At 37.2% G+C, this 23,799-nt stretch overlaps 1 protein-coding gene across 2 annotated transcripts in view; it reads right to left on the minus strand.

The window, feature by feature from the left end:
• LOC149545059 (uncharacterized) overlaps positions 1–11,279 on the minus strand; it is a 37,136-nt gene extending 25,857 nt beyond the window's left edge. Inside the window, exons 1-2 of one of the 2 annotated variants that reach the window (XM_089795566.1) lie at positions 11,250–11,279; positions 9,985–10,091 (exon numbers count right to left, since the gene is read on the minus strand). In XM_089795566.1, coding sequence (XP_089651692.1) covers positions 9,985–10,086 — 102 coding nt within the window. In that variant the 5' untranslated portion in view covers positions 10,087–10,091; positions 11,250–11,279. The remainder of the gene's footprint in view (positions 1–9,984; positions 10,092–11,249) is intronic. The other variant, XM_089795567.1, reaches the window with a different exon arrangement.
• Between the last annotated feature and the right edge of the window lie 12,520 nt (positions 11,280–23,799).

Below are 23,799 nucleotides of genomic sequence, written 5' to 3' on the forward strand. Positions count from 1 at the left end.
GGACGTAGCCCCTCATGTCGGCAGACAGTGGACGCAAACCCATTGTCCTTGGAGACGTCACATTAGGTGTCTTGCTTGTGCTCACTAGGTTCTTTTCTTAAGTTTTCCAATCTGACTGTTAAGCTGTATTTAGGATTGGATGCTGATTATTGCATTGTTGTTGTATAATGCGGCAACACGTTTAAAGGAATGAAATGTGAGTTTACTGGTTTAGCTCTATTCATATGTAATGTACTTTCATATGTTGGCTTTTTGAATGTTATTTTGAGAAATAATGACTTAACATCTATTCAAAATTTCTGCTGGTTTTTATTGTATCTTGTACTACATCTGCAAAATTTAGTTCTGAATTTATTGTTAAGAGAGAAATCCAATAAATATCTGGTTCGGGATATTTCAAATGTTTAGATCATTGAAATATTATTGTATGCTTGAATCCCCATAATTCATTTGGCAAGATTATTCTGAAGAGTTTAACAAGTGACAGGGCAAGGCATGCTGGCCATTTCTCTACAAGTATACTATGTTGATTTTTGGATCTGCTGCAAATGTGCCATAATGTTTGGTATTTATTTTCCAAAGGCAGCTCTCTCTCATATTTATTTTTCTCACATAACTTATATCTCACATATGAATTATATCTCATATATAATTATATATATCGTTAGGTTTATCCAATTGAAGCTACCAAACATCAATAATCCCCCTTTGTTAGGGAGAATAGACACAAAACATATTACACCAATGGTAATATTAGGAATGACAAATTTTAAGGATATCTTGGATCAGAAGGTATTCACCATTTTAAAATCACATTTGATATCATGCGTATTGGTCTTCTAGAATATCAACACATGATATTCACCAAATACTCAGTTACATTTTGATATCATAAGTATTGGTCTCCAAGAATATCAACATATGATATTCACTAAGTACTCAATAAAGGTTTGATATCATATCTGATATCATGAGTCAACACATGATATTCATCAAATACTCCAAGTTACATTTTGATATCACGAGTATTGGTCTTCGAGAATATCAACATATGATTTTCACTAAGTACTCAATTAAGGTTTGATATCATGAGTATTGGTCTTCCAGAATATCAACACACAATATTCACCATGTACTCAAATAAGGATTGATATCACATCTAATATCATGAGTATTGGTCTTTCAAAATATCAACACATGATATTCACCAAAGACTTTGAGAAATGGCCTTCCAGAATGTTGAGATGCAAGATATTCACCAAGTACTTCATGTAATGGCCCTCCAAAACATCAATTTGCATAATATTCACTATGTACACAAAGATATTTATAAGGTATGTGCACATGCATTCTCATAATGCATATCATATAAACATCCACCATGCAAAGTATAATCTATCATGCCATAATAGAAAATTAAGTTATTGTAAGATCGTCACCTTTCAATAACTTCTACAAATACAAGTGATAATCTGATCAGAACTAAATCAGGCTATTCAACCAAAGAGATCTCTTTATTGTTAGACAATTGTAATGATTGTTCTTTTTGTTTTGTCCATTCAACTTTCTATGAAATCATAAGATGTGGTGACCTTTTGGTACTCCTATAGAGTTCATGGGCATACATCTCATTCACAGGATAGCCCAACTTTTATGAGCTCAGACACACAACACCTTCACGAGTTTGTCCAAATTTGATTGATTTGCAAGCATACATCTCACTTATGAGATTGTCCACAATTGTATGATATTTTATTTAATATTATGAATAAATTGGATTCTTGATATTGTTTATTATGTGTTTACAATACCACTATTTCTTCTTTTGGTATTGTCCTCTGAATTGATAAAATGATTCAGATCAGCAGTATCAGAGCCAAGTTCAATCATCTTAACTGCATCTACAAGATCAAAATTTTTTATCAAAAGGAGCTCGCCGATGCCAATTTTGTTCACCGCGTAGAGACTAGGACCCCTGCCATCCCTGATCATCTTAATTTCCACATTGCTTACGGAATCCCTAACTTGCCAAGGCTATTGCATTCCGAGCAAGAAGTACGAAATGTCATAGTCTCCCTAGCGACTCTGAGCATAGGCAACCATAGATTTTTGCAAAGTAGCACCAATATCTACTTGCCCGAAGCTAATCTGTAACGCCTTTTTCAGAACAAGGTTTTGAGATGCTCTGATTCGATCTGGAGACCCTGGTTCAAGTCCTCATGATGTACATAGGGGGTAGAACCATTAAAGTCATATAGTCACACATAAGGACTTTCAAATTCCCTTTGACTATCAATCACCTGAGCTTCTCATCCAATTTTTATCTTGATGGGGTTTCAAACTCCCTTTGAATCTGATATCAATCCTCCTTTACCTTTGAAGTGTAAGACTCCCTTTGACTATGAAATTGTCTTCATCCATCGATCTTATGGCTGCAAGCACCAAGACCTTCTCCCTTCTTAATTTGTCTTGAAGCCATCTCATTTGAAAAGATTACAAATAGTTCATAGAAATAAACTATCTTGAAGGGAAATATCAATGCTACAAGTATATATGATTCACTATTCTACATAAAATTCATGATCAATATTCAAGGGAATAATCTCTTATAGTCAAAGATTAATGCCCTCCACATAAATCCTCATTATCTTGTAAGAGTAACACCCTTTCAAAATGGACATGTCTCTCCATTGTGATTTGTCTAATCTCATTTTAATCTCACTTTTCATAAATTTAATTAAATGCATGTCACAGCAGCTATAATTCTTTGCAAATATTTTTCCAAAATTATGAAGGACCTTAATCTACATTAATATTTGCCCACTTGCCTCCAATTAATATATTTCAGAATTATTATTGTATTTTTCCGCCAATGAGACGACTCCTTCAAAAATTAAACTTCCCACTACAGCCATTCCCATAAACATATCACTTATACTTCAATGTCCAGCATAACAAATGAGGTATCTGGCTTAAATTGTAATCGGGGCTAAAGATGCCCCATAAAATAATTCATCAAAATATCTTTTACGACTATGACCTTTAGATTTTCCTTCAAAAAAAAAAAAGTTTGTCACTTATTAAATATCATTCCCACTTTAATTTCCCTTTGTCTTTTACAGGTGCTGGCAACTCTTAATATACATAGTTGTATTCACATAGAACTGATTCTGTATTTTCAATGTCTATCGTTGCATCCTTTATCACTGCGAACATTTTTTTATCACAGATTCTTCAGCATCCAATCGCATCACTAATAACACTAATATTATGAATCGCTGGTTCAAGAAAGCCCGAACACATTATATGTTTTGTTTCAGTTATTTCTTTCTTGACATTAGTAAAGAGGTGCAAAATTTTGATACGGGATTCTTTTAATAGTCTGGTAAGTAACATAAACAATTTTCGGGGCTTCCCTTAGTGCCTCAATGTGATATCTCCTGACGCAGTCCATGATGACTCTTGCACAATATATCTTAATGTTTTTATTCAATATGACACCCTTCATGATTTCGCAGTTTCCCATTAAAATCAATATTAAACCCTTTAAGGTTCAGCATTGTTGGGTAGAGCAAGCAATTTCAAAATTGGTTGATAGCTTGACGTGGTTCTAACTCCCATTTTCCACCTGATCCTCTGACTATGAGCATGGTCGGACTGTATCAAGAGTTCCCAAATGATTCAGGAACCCAAAAATGGTTTCCACTTCCTCAGGATTATCGATTGCTGGATTCTTGAGGTCATGTGGATCTAAGAGCTCTGCACTTCAGAGTACTAGCCTTGGAAGTCTTACTGTTACAAGACTCTTCTCAATGTTCTATGGACCTGCTCACACTTCATCAGCGCCTATGACAGTGGGAGGAATTTCTCTCTTTAATATATTTCTCTTCCGTTTGATATCCTTTGTTCGCTGTCTGCTATCATGGTTGCTAGTAAATTCTGCAATATACACATCAATAGAAATCTACGGGTAGTACTGGTAAAAATCTTGCTTGGATAAACACATTGCCTTGCACATATAATATATATATGCTCAATGTCATATGTTGATACAGGTCCGTTTAATAACGAATCTATTAGTTCGAATGTACTCTCCATGTTGTTCACACTCTGCTGTTCTTCTTCCCACGTATTGATCTACCTTCAAGCTGTTAGGCTTTCTAGAAGGTATTTGGCTCTCATACCATTTTGATTTTCGGATCTGCTGCAAATGTATTAACACTGCCATAATGTTAGGTATGTATTTTCCAAAGGCAGCTCTCTCTCATATTTATATTAAGCATAAGTCATGAAGGGACATGTCCATTTGTTAATTTGATAATTAATATAAAAATGAATTATAGCTATATATGTTTTTCTCTCATTACTTATATCTCATATATAATTATATTTATTGCTAAGTTTATCCAATTGAAGCTACCAAATATCAACGTATTAGAGGTGATATGAAATACAATTTGACCAAAAACATCAGGGTAAAAATCAAGAAAAATATGTAGGATTCTTTTCAATAAAACATCTGAGACGCAGTAGAACTTCTTTCTATAAAATTTCCAAGTCAGAGTCAATTAAGGTATGTTGGACAATATTCATACCCTTTTTTGGCACTACATACCTTTAAGGAGATTCTCTTTGGGCACCTCTGGATGTTGGTGTTGCTGGTATTGTGTGGTCTGTTTACTCTTCCAGTCTATTGACATTTTTGTGAGCCAGCTTCTTCCCTCTAGATACTCGTGCACTCCTTGTCACCTTCTAGGGAAAATGGCACTAAATTGATCTGTAATAGATGGCATTACTGTCAAAGCATCCAAGCTGCTTAGACCTCCTCTTGAATTTTCTCAGCCCCAAACTAACTTTATATGCTGATAGTTTATTACAAGTTATTGACAGGACCATTGTTCAGTCCTATCTTTAACATTATTAGTCTCATGGTTTGATGATCACCTTTACAGATTGTGGGTGTGCTCCCATCAGCTTTGCATTGAGAAAGACCATCACAATTTACAGAGTGAAAGATTTTGCCACCTTTGTTCTTTTTAAGAGCTGAAGTTTAAGGAGCATTTTTTTTTCCAATGTTTATCTTCTATGATGTCCAAGGACATACTATTGTTTATAAAAAGATTCTGGTGGTTCTCTATCTACTTTCTTTTGCTGCCTTAATTAGATGTACCTGACCCTTTTCCTTCATCGGGCTTCCAAGTTTGTGTGTATATCTCTCAATGGTATTCCTAGACCTACTGGTGCAGGGGCCCTAGGTCCTAAATAAGGTAGTCAAACACCAAGGTGGATAGAATAGGAGGTCAATAAGTGTCCAAGATGACACAAGACATTGTAGGCAATCTCAAGCATCCCTCGAATGCATTTAGGACAAGTTTTTCTATGTTGTAATAAGGAATTGAGGCAAGTCAAAGGTTGGTCAATGGTTGGTCAACACTGTGAGTTGACTAAAAATCTTCATTTTCATATTTCCTAGTCTTTTTGCATGTTTTGGTAAAGTTTAGTAGGCATTTTGAGTCTTTTGTTTTAAGTATGTATAAAAGTTGTGTCATGTCCTCACTCTAGCTCAGTCTAACAGAGACATGTGAGTCAGCTTATTATGGGATCTTGTAGGCTGACAGGGTTGGATAGAGACCCAGTATGGTTATTCAGTGTTGGGGACTGGGTTTTCTGGTGGGTATTGATCAGTTGGGTGACGTTCCTTGTTTTTAGGAGGCAGTTCCTACATTTATGGGGTTCATTCCTACTTTTTAGGAGGTATGATCATGCCCAGGGCTGGGTTTCCATGAGATGACCCTTTGGGTTCAATTTCAGAAGGATAGGGCTTGTTTCCTAAATTTTAGGAGCATCCCTAGATTTTAGGGATGAGACTGCCAGTGGATCCTTGATTTCCGACTTCAGTCACAGACAGGTGACAGGATGATTTTATGGTTTGTGATGTCAGTTGGGCAATTTGTGGCTATTTGGGTTATATTTTTAATATTTCCTAAGTTAGCGTTTAATATTTAAATAAGGCTAAGTTAATAGCCATTTTGGAGTAATAGGGGAATTTTGGCCTCATCTGGATGCATATCCCATGTTATGATAGCTCGTTGGAAAGGTTTTAAAATTCTCTAAATCTTCCTCTTTGGTCTCAGGGCAATTCGGTGAACGGATTTATTACTATGGTGGAAAAGGTCATTTTCTAGTGACATGGTCACTTTAAAATAAGATTTAATTCATTTTTTATAGCCAATGCCAATTGGGGGTCACTTTAGGGTTCGAATTGCTTTGCAAGGGGTTATAAGGAGATGGGCGCCATTTCTCATGATTATGCATATTTTTCAAACACTTCTTTTCAGATTTGCTCTGCTTGAGCAATTTGCATTCTAGGACGCAAACTCCAGGGTAATTGCTGGCTGGGACGTAACCCTCAGCAGCATTGGGTATTGGTTTATCAGTAGTTTCAACAGTGTTTAGGAGGAAGGTAGACGCCACTTCAGCTTGGGCCTACAGTTTGTTTTGTTGGGCATGTTCTTTGGCATATGGGAGGTGAATTCTAGCAGTCGTACAATGCCATTTCTTGCAGCCGTACTTGCAACCGTACTCTGTCATTTGCAGCAATTGGATACATAGAATAATCGGTTACTCAGCAGCAGTTTCTTGCATCTTATCAGCCCGTTTTCATCAGCCAGTTGTGGCGTCATTGCTAGAGGAAATGTACTGGATCTTTTATTTGGCTCTATAATTCAAAAATCTGCCTGGTACGATTTGTATCAACTCTGACTTTACTGCATATTGTTATTTATTTTCAGACTCTTTTCTTGCCATTTGCTACTTCTCATTTCTATGTGGAATAATCATCAAAAACAAACAAACCCTTCTGCATTTCCGTCTAGTTCTACAAGAAAACATTAATAAACAGGAAAAAACAAAAATAAAATAAATCTACAGCAGATTTGTAGCAGAGATCCATCAGGAATCTTTCAAGTTGTAAAAATTGCAAAATTGCAATAAAAGTTGTCAAGCAACTTTTTTGCAGTTTTTCTTGCAAAATGGAAGTCCAACAGTCAAATCATTGTTTGGATCGAGCATGGAAGAATGAAGTTGTAAGGTCAAGAGTTGTGACCTATAAAGTGAATATCTACGACCTAGTTTGGGGTTGGAATGTGTTGTACGGAATTGGAATAACATAACAAGTGTTTTTGGTGGGAAAACCATGTACAGTGTGTGAGTACATATTTGTAATCTGCATGCAGAGTGGAAGTAAGTACTTGTTATGCTCGTGGAGAGTTGTGTTTTAGGTTACTTAAGAATGTACTAATTTGTTTTGGTAGTGGTAGGTACGTTGGTAGACTTCTTTGTTTTGTTTATGCTTGCTGGTTAACCTATTTTGCAGTTAGGGTTTAAAATCCCTATTCTGCAGTAATGGCTCCTCCCTCCTAATTCCCACGGTGGAAAATCCTCATGATTGGTGTGTAGAAGGGTATTAGGATGGAGATGGCTTCTGTAGTTTGTATTTTGTCACTACCCACCTACTTGGGATATTCTACCAACATCTAAAGCTAAGCAACTGGTATGCTTGGCGTGTTGACAGTCAAAAGTAACATTGTAGCAGACATAGGACAACTCATGGGTGCTTGAGATTTGGTGTGTAGCAAGGTAGAAAGATTCCTTGGTGATGGAAGAAGAAATTCGGATGTGGGTTTCAAGTTTGGAGGCTTAGAAGGCCAAACAATGACTTTAAGCCTAATAAGCCTAAAACTAGGGCTCGAGAGTTAAAAGGGTCTAGAGAGTCGACCCAGAACCCATCTTGTGGGATTAGTTAGGTCTTTGTATGTTATGAGAGATTCTGCAATTTGTTTGGAGGGTTGTTTGGAAGTTCTTGGAGTTTGATGGCTATTTTGGTTAAATAGGGCTACTAGGAAAGAGCCCCTATTAGGCCTCCTAGAGCAACTTGCAAGTTTCGCTTAGGAAGAAGCCCAAAACCTATCAGAGGGTTATGAAACTTGGTGAAAAGGTGGAGAAGGATGTATAGAGGTGTCTTGGAATCTGAGATCCTGGAGGGTGCAAGGGAGTGAGGTGTGGGAAGTTTGTTTGCCTTTATGAAGGCTTGAGGCTACTTCGAAGATAGGGATAGGATTGTGAAGGTGAAGTTGGTGTGTGGAAGAGACCAATCACGACTACCCTAGTCTTGAGCAGGTCCTAATAAGGGATAGTAGGATATCCTACTGGTTTACACCCATTACTTGCATCATCTACCAAACTGATTACTTCTCTCAACACATCATAGATGCAGGAGGTGCTAAAGAACTCTTTCTTTACTAGTGATTCTTGTACAAGAGGGGATGGATTGGTAAGGCATTGCTCATCCTTGCTATCTACCACTGCTAAGGCTCTACAGCACCCCATCATTGACTCTGATGGTTGTAGCTCTATCTCTTCTCTACATCCAGGACCCTTTTTCATTTCTTTTACAGCTTTCTTCCTACTACCAACAACTCTTCAGCTTTCCTTGTTAAAAGTGATTATATGCACAATTGACTCCTAGGATTGTCCAGCTCAACCCCTTAGTCCTGGATTTTTCCTGATATGCATTCTCAGACTCTGCATCAATTATCCTACGGCAATCAATGATAATATTGTTGGATCCTACAACACATCCCTGAACACTTACAACTAAAGGACTTGGTTCCCCACCTGGGTGGTCTTCTCTGTTTCTATGGGTTTGGAGGGTCTTCTCTTGCTCATGTATTTAGGTTATTCCTTTTAGGTTAACTGCTATGTTTATATTTTATTTTCTGCCTTTTTCAATCTCACTTCATCAAGAGCTCCTTTCACTTAATCCTTTAATATTGACACAGCTGTGCATTACAGTTTCTTCAATTTGTTTTCTGATCATCCATAGACAACTTAGTTGCAGGATTCATCCTAGACAGACTGGATCCAGATTCGGATCCGGAATCATACTTGGATCCTTGAGGATCCACAGGCAGGATCAAGGATCCTACCTGGATCCAACCCTCAGCCTGAGCATCCAGCATGAATCCGTGGCAATACGAGACACAAAAACATGAAAACATGAATGTGAATGTGCTGATTTTCTTTATAATTGTGAAAAATAGATCAATTATCAAGTATACTAGATTCATAGATCCATACTACAATCATAGATTCATATTATGAAATGATTTAGTTTTAGAATTATGTATATTTCTCTATTTTTTAGTATATATAATACATATATATACATGAATCCTCCACAAATCATAACTAGGAAAAAAAATCCCGAATCCACAGATCAGATTCAAGTGCCCGAATTGGATTCATTTCACGAATCAGCAACTAAGAAAGACAATATTTTCTTTCTTTCTTTCTTTCTTGTGTTTAACTATTTCATCTGTATGTCTCGGGCAAAAGCATAGCCTGTTTTGTCAATATGGAGGTTTTTATTTTTTGGCTAACATGGTTGAAACTGGAAGTTCAAATTATGACCCACATGTTTATGTAAGTATAGCCCTTATTTCTGAAAAATTATATGAAACAGAATATAAATCTACTATAACAAATAAAGAAGACTACTGACAAAATAGTATGCTAAACATACTTAAATGGCATAATGGACTGCCACTCAAGGGCTCAAACAATAAGCATATAGATTGACAATACTGTACTACAATACGTGTGCAGGAATATGAGCCAAAATGAGCAGATACACAATAAAATCATCTTTAATTTCGTTAGAATGATATGCATCATGCATCATTGCTTTGACGCTGAAATATAATTTCCTGATAGAGCCAAATCTGAAGCAACGGGTAACTCGGATGTGTTCTTTTGTTACTTAGCAAGAAATTGTAATCAGAAATACGTACTTCTCATTGTTCACATAAACATTTTCCATTATCAACAAGGAGTGAATTGCAGAATTACAGCGTAATTAATCTAGCCCCAGCCAAATAAACTGTCACACCTAATTCTCAATGTACCCTATAGGTATAAACTCACTCTGTAAGCACAAAAAGGTGTACGTAAAGCCAATCTTTTGCAACCACTTAGCCCTCCCGCATTTGGAAAGAACAATAGCGGATAAGATTTACTTGCAAACATTAGTCCTGTGTGCCACACGAAACAGCATTAGCAGTCATTATTTAACACATCCACGTGTATACACAATTCATACAAGACCATGATATGCTGTTCAAACCAACTGGTAGTAAAAATCAAGTATGATTAGCTCGAAACATCTCAGTTCACTTGAACCAAATGTTCATATATTGACACGGTTACTATCAAAGCAAGCTCTTGTTCTCGATCCCAACGAAGCCCAATAGACCATATAGCATATTGTCCAATGAAACTAATATAGGTCGGACTCTCCCAAGCATGGCAAAGCGGAGAAGAAGTTACTAATTTTACTGTTATTGGTATTAAATGGACCAGGTTTCACTAAACATGCATCCCGCTACTGGTGATATTACCAATGTACAAGAAAATGATCAGCAACAATTTCAGACGCATATATGGGTTTCTGTTACTAGAGGCACAGCCAACTGTGAAGGGCAATTGGATCTGGAGAACTAATTTTCCGGCTACATTGACCTGAGACAATTGATATTATACCATTTTGCAGGAATTAAATGATTCATCCTATAACTGGGTTAATTCTTAGATTAAACGATTCCTCCTATACCAAAGTTCAATCCCGTGCCTGAAACAACAATTTACTGGTAGACCAAGCCCTTGTGCTCAAACCATCAAATTATGACTAGACTAGATCCCCGTCCCAAAACCAACTAACAACTGGTATAAATGATATTTTAATTCAGTAAATTGTCGACAACCTTCATTGGTTTTCTTGAGACATGTTTTTGTTCAGGCCATAAAGATTTTGCGTCGTGGCACTCGACTGAAATACCCAATAAAACTTTCAGTAACTGCAATATAGTTATTGAGCAATATGATTCCCGATTTAATTGTCATTAATTCTAATGCTTCTTACGGGAAACAAAGTAATCTAAACCCCAACTGGAATCCAGTTATAACCCTCAATTTCTGTCAAAATTAGACGCAATGCAATATAAACATAGCACCGCAAATATGGCATGCCTACAGATCGTAGTGATCAAACATAATTATGTGGGTCTTGTGAAAAATCATGATGGATTTTCATCTAAAGAGTAAGAACACGAATAGACAATTCCATAGTAAGCTGATACTGCAAAAAATTATGTTTATAAGTTTAAAAAAGAGCTGCTTGTTGAGAAAATTACCTTGCAGGCTCCTTCCGAGCAATTAAAAGTATGTTGATCGAAGATGAGATGCGTTCAAATACTGCAACATTGTAGATAGATAGATAGATAAAATTTTAACGTCCACGAGGCCAAAAAATAGCCTATGGGACAGCAAGACAACTCAAGCAGACTTAAGTAGCGCTGTTCGCCTCTTGTGTAGACTAATGATGAGCCCCCCCAATTGCTCAATGTACTCTTCGTTGAACAGGTTATGCCAAGAACTGTCACATATAGTATCCACAAACTTATCCCTGCTATCCTTGTAGGCCTCACATTCTAGAATAAAGTGCTGTTCAGTTTCCACTTTCCCAGAATTGCAAAATCTGCAAATTCTCTCTTCCCAAGCCTCCTTTGGCCTCTTCCAACGCCCGGTCTCACAACGAAGTTGGTGAGAGTTGGTTCTCAGCTGAGCAATAAGAATTTTAGCTCTCCAAGAAATGTTGGCTCCTATGTACACTTTTTCGAGTTGATCACAAGTGGGGTTGAACTCATTTATATAATATAGTTTCTTCCTCCCAATCTCGCTTCCCCAATTTCTCTTGTAGAATTTCTCCATAACAAAGACCTTTATTTCTTTATTACTTGTGGGGCACATATTGAAATGAATATTCCATTTACTCATCCACTTGATGTTTTGTTGCATCCATGTCCTTTTTCGCTTACATAGTGTGTCACTAAAGACAACTTTCGACCATCTATCCTCTTCCATTTTTTCGATTCTTTTTAGATAGCTTAAAAGGCGAACCATAGCAAGTGCCTCAATAGGCGCAGCCCCCATTTCACTTAGCATGATGTCATATGGAACAGTGCTTTTAATTTTAAACTTGCTTGTAATCAAGCGCTTTTGGATTCCTTCGATTTGTTTCCATTGTGCTATAGTAGTGCTGCTGGCCCATAATTCACACCCATAAAGAACAACTGGCAGCACAAGAAGACCAAACAAGGTTTGAATAGTTTTCCAATCCCACAACTCCGCTTCACGGCACCTATTCTGAAGAGCGTAGAAAGCCTTCCATCCACCTAATGTCCTTTTATACCTGCAGCTAGACCAGCTTAGTTTATTGTTGAAATCGATGCCAAGGTATTTATATTCCGCAACTTCTTCGAGAACACCTCCATTGTAATAAAATTCATGTTGATGCTGTTTTTTATTATTAGAGAAAATCATAACCTTGGTTTTGCTGATATTGACTTGCATCCCCACCATTCTACAAAAGCGCTCAAGAGAAGATAGATGGTCTTGCAAACCACAAGCAGATTTGGCAATTAAAATGAGGTCATCCGCATATAGGAGTAGCTTTATAACAAATTCCCCTAGCTGAATGCCTTCACGCTCTTGCGTGTTTAACCACTCTTCCAGTTTGTCAATATATAAACCAAATAAAGTAGGGGATAAAGGGCAGCCCTGCTTGACCCCGATGTCGCTCCTAAAACATTCTGAAATGCCATCTGAAGTTCTGATTTTGACTTTCACCTCTTCGTACATTCTATGAACAGCAGCTCTGAGATGCATAGGAATCCCCAATTCTTCCATCCTCAACCAAAGCTTGTCTCTCGGAACGGTATCAAAAGCCTTTTTGAAGTCAACAAAGCAACAAAAAACCTCTTCTTTTTTCTCCCACTCTTTTTCAATAATGTGTCTCAGAGTGACACAGTGATCCATTGTCGAGTGCTTTGGCCTAAAACCAGCTTGCCCTTTAGCACGTTTATGATTTTCTTCTGCCCATTTGCTGATCCTAGTTTCTATCATACTGCCAAAAAGTTTAGCAAAGAGGGGATTGATCATTATAGTCCTGTAGTTGGAGGGATTGTTAACATCACCACTCTTAAAAAGTGGTATTGCAAGGCTGATTGTCCAATCTTTTGGAAACCCTTCCTGGCAGATTTTGTTGAAGATTTCAGTGATGTGCGGTGCAAGAGTTTTCATACCCCACTTCAAATATTCAGCTTGAAGCGTAACAAGGTCTTTTGCTTTGCCTCCACCCAACTTCTTAATCCCTGTCTCTATCTCTTGCACAGTAAAAATATTTGTGGTATCATTGACCAAAGGTGGCTGTCCCACTCCACCCTCTTGTTCATAAAGTTTCTTAGCATAATCAAACCATTGGGTGGCAGTAATATTATTTTCAGTTTGCTTCCTCCTTGGTTGGAGTTCTTTCCAAAAACGTTTGGGGTTATTTCTGCCCAAGAAAATTAGCTCCTCTCTCCTTATGGACATAAAATCGATTTTTTTCTTCTTTAGGATCTGTTTGTAGGTCTTAATGTCAAGGTTAGTTTTATTTGACTCCCTTAGATTTCTCCTAGCCCTCTTGCATTCTTTATCAAACCATGCATTGGCTGGAAAACAATTAGTTTCAGATTTTCTATTTTTTGCTCTCTTGCATTTTGAAAGAGCCTTGTGAATCAGATTTGATAAATCATGACTATTAACACCATGCTTATACATAGGGTGTCCCATACAAAGTTCCTCAAGAGCAGCCCTGAAAGTGTTACTATTTTCTGAAGTTAACAAAATTCTGCCCTGAGAAGGTGGGTGTTGAGGGCCTTGGATTTTTGCCCCAATCCGTCTATCCTTTGCCCAATACAAATTTACGTACAGTGGTCTATGATCTGATTTGAGATCCCAAATGTGCTCTCCAATTTCAACTTCTTCAATATTGTTATACAAATGCTGCGAACAAATTACATAGTCTACCACACTTGCCCCGTTGTATGTGTTGCAAGTGAAATTGCCCGACTTAGCCCATCTAGCCAAACCATTACAGATTATTAGATCAAATGTGCCACACAAAGTGATCAATTCTTCCCCAAAATGATTGCAGCCTTTAGCATCTTCGGATATTCTATCCCATGGATGATTTCTCTCTTCTGTGAGCCAAATAGGGTTATCATTTACTTCGGAGCTGAAAATACTTGCTTGCCAATTTGCTGTCCTAGCATTGAAATCTCCAACGAGAAGGACATCCCCACGTTGTGAAAAAACAGCAACATCTTTCTTTAACGTAGCATAAGGGTCATTGTGATCTAAACCACACTTTTTATAAATTTTAGATACTTGTGGAGCAAAGTAACAAGCTGCAATCCTGAGAAGAGTGTTATTTTCCACGATTTTGAGCCATATAAATTGTTTATTAGAATCAGTCTTTTCCAGCTGAATGACACGACCTTCTTTTTCTTTTACTAGAACCATTATACCTCCATAACCTTTACCATTTCCCGCTGCCTCATTCCACACTGCCATCTTCCAGTAGCCTTCAAACAATGGGGTCTTACATCCCTCATGCTCATGTGTCTCTATGAGACAAATAATGTCTTTGCCTTCCGCAATAGGCCCTAACCCAGGCCCACGTCTCCACGGATAACCTCTGCAATTCCAACAAACTAAACTTAAGGACGCCTGGGTTAAGCTTGATTGCTATTTATTTTGATGCGAAAGACTCAAAGTTAAGTTATTATCGCTAGGTGTGATTATGGATCTTGTTGTATCGCTGCCTGTTAAGGTGTTTGTTGTTGCACCTTTGTTGCCTTCTTGCTGCCCTTCATTGTAGCGGTGGCCAAAATGAGCAATAACTGCTTTTCCCTTGAACATCCAAGCTCTTTTGCCTTCATTTCTAGCTGATCTGATTTTTTCCATTTCCATCCTTCTTTCTACTTGCTGTCTCATAGTTAAATCCTCCTCTAAAACGAAGCGAGAACCCCACAAAAGCTGTTTTTTGTTAAGTAGATTTTGTTTGTCGCTAATGCTGAGCATGACTACCTTGATTGGCCTATTTCTCTCAGCGTGTGGTTTGCCAACCCTCCAAGCTTGGCAGATTTGTCCTTGCCACAACAGCACATCTTGTAGGAAATCCCTCGTTAGGTCAAGGGTATGTTCGCCTTCCCCATAGTCTTTTATCCCCTTGATAATTATATTGGATGCCCTAAGCTACCTTTCCTTGACCTCTTTGTCTTGCGTGTTCACACGAATCTTTGCCTCTTCTCTTGCCATATCAGGGTGTTTGCTGTTTTTGTCCCAAGTTTTGGTGACTTCTGCAAAACTCCTTCTCTTCTCTTCACCATCTGCCTTTCCTGGCAAACTAGTGTGAAGAATCGTTTTCTCCTTATTATGAGATGACTCGGTATTTGCTGTGACCTTGTTTGTTTCCAATGTCACATTCAGGTTTTTCCATTCATCCTTCATATTCTGCCATTCAAGCTTTCCGGCTAAAAGTGTTTCTTGCAACGTTGAGATTTGAGCTTTTAAAGTGTTGTTATCATCTGCAAGAGTTTTATTTGTTGCAATTAGCACCTGTATATTGCGGTAACTTTCTTGCTCCTTAGCCTCTAGGAGCTCCAACCTCCTCTTGGCCCTCAAAAGTTCTTGCACATAAAGATCTGGGCACCAAGCGAGAGGTGTGGAGGTAGGGCTGTAACTGACAGACTCATCGAAGTTATTACTACCATACAGATTATCTGAAGTCGGTGGGAGAGTGAATTTTGTGACAATCGCCCACTCATGTCATGAGGATCAAAAAAGTCAATTTGTTTTCTGTGTCGTTTGAGCAAAACTTAAAAGGTTGACAATGCCCCTCCTGCGCTTAGCTGGTGTACATGACGTGAGATCGATCTTTCTTTTATTTCCTTTTTTTATCTAGTGCACAGACAATGTTTGCAACTGCTATGGACGATGTTTGTAACTGCTATGGTCTACTGGATGTCATTAAAATGGTTCATTCATTCATATGTTTGGTTTATTATGTCATATAGGCTGGATGTTAAAATTTTCTTTTCCTTTATTTCCAATTGTTAAAATTTTCTTTTCCTTTATTTCCAATTCCATTTTATAAATTGAGAATTAATTTTCATTGGTGATTTATAATATTTACTTAATGACTAAATAGATTGTATATAGATAATGAAAATTGCATATTTATTTTTTAAAGTTTTGTATTTTCATTTATATTAATTAGAATTGTTTAACATTAAAATACGACATTCAAGAAGTCTTTGTTTTATATGGAAGTTGGTAAATGATATGATGTATTTTAAAATCTTAATATTATTTATTATTGAAAAATAAAATATTGTAATTATGTTTTAATCTTAAAATGTTAATATTAAATTGATGGAAATTAAAAAATATTAAATTCTTTTGTTTTCTTCTTATCATTGTAAATCAATTAAAGTATTAAATTGTCTAAATGTATGCTATATGTTATAGACTTTTGATTGGAATGAATTGTAAGATTAAATGAGAATCTAAATACAAGTCTAGATTTAGATCAATAATGGTTATAAAAGTGAATATTCTAAAAAACGTCATCCAATTCAACAATCAAAGAAAAAGTTTGACCACAAATCTGAACAACTATTTATTTCTCTATATATTGATGATTTGCATAGTTAGTATTGATTCTTAGACCATTGAATCAAATAATGTTTAAGTAGGTTGTATATGGATTATATGCAAGGCAACAAATGATGTAGAATGTAAACATTATGAACTTATAAGAAGAATAAAACAATATATAAAAATAGACAAAATAAAGATTAAAAAAGTTATCTTTCATATCTTTGGAGCACAACTTGAAGGAAGCAACCTTCCAATAGAGATTACAAGTACGAATATCAAAGCTTCATTCCTCATACTACCTAACAAAATGATTTAACAAAAATAATGAGCCAAACATCACACACTAAAGATTCATTCTTATGCTAAAAGTTTTGAATAGTCAAAGTTGACTTATTTTTTCAAGCTTAATTTTTGCCTTAGTTAAGGGTCATTTTTTGTGAAGATTTTGTTCATATGCCTCAAGATAAGTGATTTAAACTGGATAAAAAAACTCATAAATACATGTACAATAAGAATGTAAAAGGTCAACCTTGAAATCCTCTAACCCATAAGATGATATTTTTTATTGTGTTTTTAGGGATTTTAGAGCTTACTCAATTGAAGAACAACCAAAGAAGAAAGATAAGACAAATACAATACAAATTCACATGATTTTATTAAGAAAATAGATATACATGTGGAAGACCATTTAGACGAGTGTTAGTCACAGTATTTTTCAGAGTCGCCTAGTGTTTATGTTTCTTGTTTAATCCTAAACTATTGGTTTTGAACCCCTATTCAATGTTCCAATTCCTAAGTTTTGGGTTGCTAAGTTGATTAATCATTTTTTTAAAGGTTGTTGAGGTCAAATGTAAGTATTAAGTTGGGTCAATTGAAGTCCTTTGTGTACATAACAATTGAACCCCTGAACCATTTTGAACTCTTGAACCCTTTTGAACCACATTTTAACCAATTGAACCACTTTGAACCTTGGTTCAAAACGGTTCAAATTAGTCCAACAACATATCTAGTTCATATCAAGATTGGTGGCAAGTCCTAACATTTGGCATATGGCAACACATTTCATCATTGACTAAATAAAGATCATAATATTTCAAAAAATGGAAAAACCTTTGATATGGGGTACATTATGGCTAAAGTGACACCAAAATAAAAGGTAATTTCCCTAGACATGTCATGCACGACAATCATTAAATGTTCAAATTATGTGACAAGTGGTATAAGTTATGAGGAAAGTGTTGTCACTTAGGTTTGCACCCTTGTCCAAAGCCTATGCATGAGGACAATCTAGTGAAACATGGAAACAACCTCCAAGCTGTGGGACTTGAACTGTGCGGTTGAGTCTCCGGAGAAGGCTGGCTTCCTCTTAATGTCAGGATGCACCTAATTACTATTGGAGAGAAAAAGGGAGAAAGAGAGCATGAAAGCAAATCTACCTAATCTAATCTAAAGAGGTGATGCACCAAAATAGGGTGTTCAGACCAATCTCTGCCCATATGTGCACTTTTGAACCAGAATGAAACTAAGGATATACACATTTAGACTTGCTTTAATCTAATAATCACATGCAGATCAGAAGACCAAGGCGGATGACACAAGGAAAGAGAGATTCACTTATGTTATCATTCATAGGCTAAGGAGATACAGTGATGCAGATCATAGATCTCTACAAAACACCAGTAAGAGGCAAAGAGTTATTGCACTTTCATATCAATGGCTGAAGGAGATAAGATAGAAAATCATGTAGTTTAGAGGCATAGGGGAATTTACACTAAGAATCTGCAGAGCAGTAATAGAGAAAATAGAGAAAGGTCAACCCTACAAAATTCATAAAATTTTACCTTTATAGTGCAGGCATAACTGAGATGTCCTCTAACTGTAGTTACTTTGCAACTACCTGCCATTAAGTCCTGCAAGGAACAATCATGGAGAAAATCTGATCTGGGTACAGATCTAGATGCAATGATATCTAATCTTGGTTGGAACAGGGCCCCGAGAAGACGAAAATGGTGCCATAATTGTTCTCTGACCAGGTAGATAGATAGATCGGGGTGGTAGAGTGTTCTTCTTTGTTTCGCATTTACTCCAGGGTGGTTGAAATCGATCATGAAGATCAGATTCGTGCAAAACCCTTGACTTCCCCTGTTTCTGTCTATGAATCAACAAGGTCGACAAATCAACCTATCTTGGCACCGGGATGAGCCACGTGGACCAACAGTCTTTTATCTTTTCGCCACCCTACAAAGTCTCCTCGAGTTGACCATGTCTTTTAACTAACCGTGCCAGCTCAACCCTGACTGCGGTGGTCTTGCTAAAACCTTGATCGTGGCAATTATTCTAACCACTGTCATTAACTGTCAATGTTGCTTGAGCCACCGAGACACGTGTCGTCGAGGTTCTATGTCGCTATGCGTATCCTCCGAGCAATTTCCCATAGCAAGATAGCGCCCGCCGTGGATCCAGACAAATCTGACGATCGGGAAGACTCATTGAATTATCGCACTTTGCCCTTAAAACTTTTGGGCCCACGAACCAACGTCAACACACTTGGCAACCACCTGGCACAACCTGGCATCATCCTTGTGGTTCATAAGAGAACATAGGTCCACCTCGCTACGTGTCGTTGAGGTGCTATGTCACTATGGGTATCCTCCGAGCAACTTCCCATAGCGAGATAACGCCCACCATTGATCCAGATTGATCCAAGGGTGAGGAAACCTTCGTACGTTTGAGAGGGGCATGGGTCTAGGCTACTACTGACATCAAAAGATTTGCACAGCTGGCAACAAATCAAAATCCTCCTTCGACTGTTGTCACTTTCCACGTTGCCTGAGGTCCCACCATGCTCCTTTATCGGCTGGGCACTATGTCGCTAACGGTGAGAAGAACAAATTTCTCGATAGCGCCATAGTGCCCTCCAGTGTCGTCAGTTTGCTGCCCATACAATAACCTCGGCCTTGCGAATTGCAGACCCACCTGAAAACTGCCACCCACAACGAGCCGTAGTATTACTTCGAAAAGGGGGGGCCCATGATGTCATCTGTGCCACGCATCGCTGGGGCGCTATGTCGCTATGGATATCCTCCAAGCAACTTCCCATAGCGAGATAGTGCCCATCGTTGAGTTTTTGAGATTTGGTGGCGAGCAAGATTAATCCAATCTATCAGTGTACCAACCAATGAGAACTGGCCACATGCCAACCTGTCTGACAAGTCCTCATAGGGCCCACATTCTACACTGTCATACCTCAGCCAATGACAAAATTGACCACTGCCAACATGTGCCAAAATTCATCACTGATATTTGACGGGGCATACTTGGGACCCACTTGACAACTAATGTCGCCGCAGTAACACTTTTCGTCTGGGCACTATGTCACTAATGACGAGGAACACAGATTTTTTGATAGCACCACAGCGCCCACCATGGATGGAACAAAACTCGGCACCAGAGAAACAACAAGGTAAAAGGGAGGACCCACGTGACACGCCGCCGAAAGGCGCTATGTCGCTATGGCAAAGGACCGTGCAACTTCCCATAGCGAGATAGCGCCAACCATAGATATCCTTCGATCCAACGATGGGGGACTTGTGGGCTTGCAGAAATATACCTAGGAAATAAGGAATATCATAAGGTTCAATTGTTTAATTTTTTTGATATTCCTAGGGATGTTTAAAATAATATTAAACAAGGAAGTGACCATTGGGTGAGCAGTATTTAAAATTCAAATATTTGGCGGGGGGCACAATATGTAATAGAAAGGTTGTCAAATGAAAAAGTGATTATGATGTAGTAAGGTATGCAAAAATTGAAAACACCATCATTAATTAAAATTATCGTAAGTTGTCAAATCAAGCAATATTTAGTGCATAGAAATCTTTCTGAATCTATACCTCAAAACTTGTTATTAATGACTTCATTAGTTAAAGGTCTTTTCTTGAAAAGGGTAAGTTTAAAACTTCTTCAAGTACCTACAGTGGAGGTGAAGTGCAAGAAGTTCAAGGAGTTTGCTGCTATTTTTACTATTGATTCAAGGTAATTTATGTCACCTCATTCACTTTCTTTTTCGTTTGCAAACTTTCCATTGAATAGAATTTGGGTGTTTGTGATCACATTGATATCGGGAAAGTATGAAGTCATCTCTCTATTTCTTCGATAACATTTCTAGTATGAATTTTAAGGGGCCCATAATTATAGATACATATTTAAGGGGGGTAGATGTTGAGTCCATTCCTAATAGATTTTTGAATGAATTGGAAGAACCCGATTCAACTGAAATCCTAGATAGTGGTTTGTTAGAGGCTCTTGCTTTTCCTCCTACCACAATAAGTCTTAAACTTATGCAAGAGTGTCTAAATCATTATGATAGCAATACCAACTGTATTAAAAAAATGATGGGAAGGTTTTTATTGAGGTTACGAGAGAGAATATAATGTCTATCTTTAAATTACCTAAGGAATTATTTTCATATTTTTCCCCAACTAAGTTTCTTGCTAAGTTGAAGGAAGACCTTGATAAGCACTACAATGTGATTGCTAAGCATTGGATTGTGAAGAATTGTAAGGGTGGTTCACATTTTCTTGTGAGCCTAGATAAAGATCATATGAAGCCTTGCATTCATGACCTAGTAGTTCTACTACATAGGGTTAGAGGTTCATCAGATGCTTACCTGTGGGAAGGCTAGATGTTCTATTATATAGAAATCATACCTTAGGGCAAGCAAGATCTGGACTGGTCTAGGATGATTGCTAGCTTAACGAGGACACAGTTAAAATGGACTTAGACCATTGAAAAGAACTTTATATCCTCGTATCTCATGTATTGTTTGGCCTATACACAAAATGTAATGTCCCCTTTTTCTAGGACATTATAATTCTGTGTTGTCGGCTCACTTCACCTAGGTTTCGAGGGCAAAAAAGGTTCTTTATGGGATTCAGTTCGAGGTTTGGCCTAGACATTTCAATTTCAGACCCATCTAAGTAGTTTTGGTAGGTTGTTTGGATACTTACTATTTTTAGTAAGTAAACAGAGCTTAGTATTCTTGATATCCTAGTGTTGGTTTGGAAGCGTCTTGCTGAGAGCTTTCCAACGAGCTATTGAACATGGTTATCCGAGTTCATTTGATCAGTTATTTTAATGCCTGATGATTAAATGGTTTACTGACTAAGTGACTATTAAAGTTCATTTAACTTGTCACTTTATTTTTAAAAAGGTACTATGTTCACTTAAGTGACTAAAGGACAAAAAAGGTTCTTTATCCCACATTGCTTAAAAGAGCATGCATCACATTGGGAAAAGTGACAAAGGTACAACAAGCTCCACATGGGAATTTATAAAGATTATAATAGAAAAAACAAATATTAATCTAGGAGTTGGAAATAGTTACTAGTTATCTCTTTGAGGATGCAGACCCTTGAAGAAGCATTTGAAAGTTGGACACAAACCTAGCCTTCTTACAGGTTTTATCTACATTTGCCAATTTGACTGCTATTTCTTTTTATAAGATTGGATTACTTGGATTGCTACATGTTATTGTATTGTTGTTATATAATACAGTAACGTATTTTGGCAGATTGTTGTGTTAATTCTTGGTTTATGTATGTACTTCTGAAAATTGGAGGAATGAAACAAACTTTTCTAAGTTTTCTTGTATGCAAATCTACGGGTTGCAAATAATTAAAGTTTTGGAATTTATATCAAACAATGGTTTACTATTCGGTTTTTAAATCTGCAAGTTTTATATCAAGGGTTTTTAGTTAATATCTAGAAAGGGATAATACAGTGGTATCAGAGCCATGCATCCTGCCAGCCTGTGAATTTATATCAGCAATTAAATCGCAGAAGGAACACAAGAAGTTATGAAAATAATGCACTTCATTTTCTGGTTGCTTTAATGTGATTGGTTCAAAAACTCTAAGGACGAAACCCCTCGAGTTTAGTTTCTAAGAGATTTGGACATCACCCCAAGTTTCTCTCTTCTGAAATGTACAGCAGCATAGAAATAAGCAAGGATGGGTATTAAATGCAATTGGAGGTAAGAAATCAAAGTTCCAAGTAATATTAGTAGGAGTTCATTATCTGATTTGAATCTGAGGAATAGAAGTCCAGGGAAAAGGTAAAGGTGTAAATAGTAAAACCTAGAAGGTTGGGTCCGTGAGTTCCATATTTGTACATTGAAGACATTGGAAAAGGGAAGGCATTCCAAACATTACTGTTCGTATTGTATCTCCCTCAGCATTATGTGTTTGGATGATGTTACTAAGAAACTTGAAGAAGCCATACTTCCTTGCTAGAAGCGAGTTATAAGTCTGAATGTTATAGGCTACAGGAAATTGTGGAAGGCAAATACCTTCCAGTGGAACATCTGAACATACACCAGCACGTTAGGTATCAAGGCACGAGAATTCCAACAATCACCACAAACCCTTTCCATTTTCACAGACTGTAATGTGGCAATGATAACACATGGAATCAGGAACACGTTAAAAGTTATGGAGCCGTGAGATAGGTCTGGTTATCATAACTAGTGCACAAGTAACCCACATTTTGAGGAGAGAAGAAGGGACGAGTACTACTAGCCAGGTGCGTGAATATTCATCTCGACAGTATGAAGGTTTAATGCTTCATGTATGTATTTTCTCTGAATTGTTAAATTCGAATAACCTGAACTTGTTGTGGCATGGTTTGATTTAAAAATATTAGTGTGAAATCTCAGAATACTAATTTATTGCTACTAACTGTGAACACCACCACAACTGTGATTGTAAGAAGTTTTTTTGGAATGTGTATAAACTATTTGGCAAAAATACTTATTAGCAGAGGGTAAATAATTTTTAATATCAATTCTAGTAGAAGTGTTTTCAGTGGTGTCCGAGCATACCCATGTTGCTGGCATGAGAATTAAATCTTGCTAGGTGATGGTGATATTTGATGTTTAGGGTGATTAAGTTGCTGCTGGTGATAATTTGAGTAATCTAGGCATGGGTTTTTCTTGAAATTTGTGGAATTCAAATTCTTTAACTGCTTGCAGCATTCTTTCTTAGTGGGCACTGTCATTGGAGGAGGTTGTGAGCATTGGAAACTACCTTATCTACTGATTGTTGATAGTTATGTAGGGACGTGAGGTTTTGAACAACAATAATGTAGGCTACAATAGGAACACAAGGATTTGAAATATCAAGGTGTAGTATGGTTTAC

This window comes from Cupressus sempervirens, chromosome 8 (genome assembly GCF_028749045.1).
Source record: "Cupressus sempervirens isolate cs-2001-9-10 chromosome 8, ASM2874904v1, whole genome shotgun sequence".
Classification (NCBI taxonomy): domain Eukaryota; kingdom Viridiplantae; phylum Streptophyta; class Pinopsida; order Cupressales; family Cupressaceae; genus Cupressus; species Cupressus sempervirens.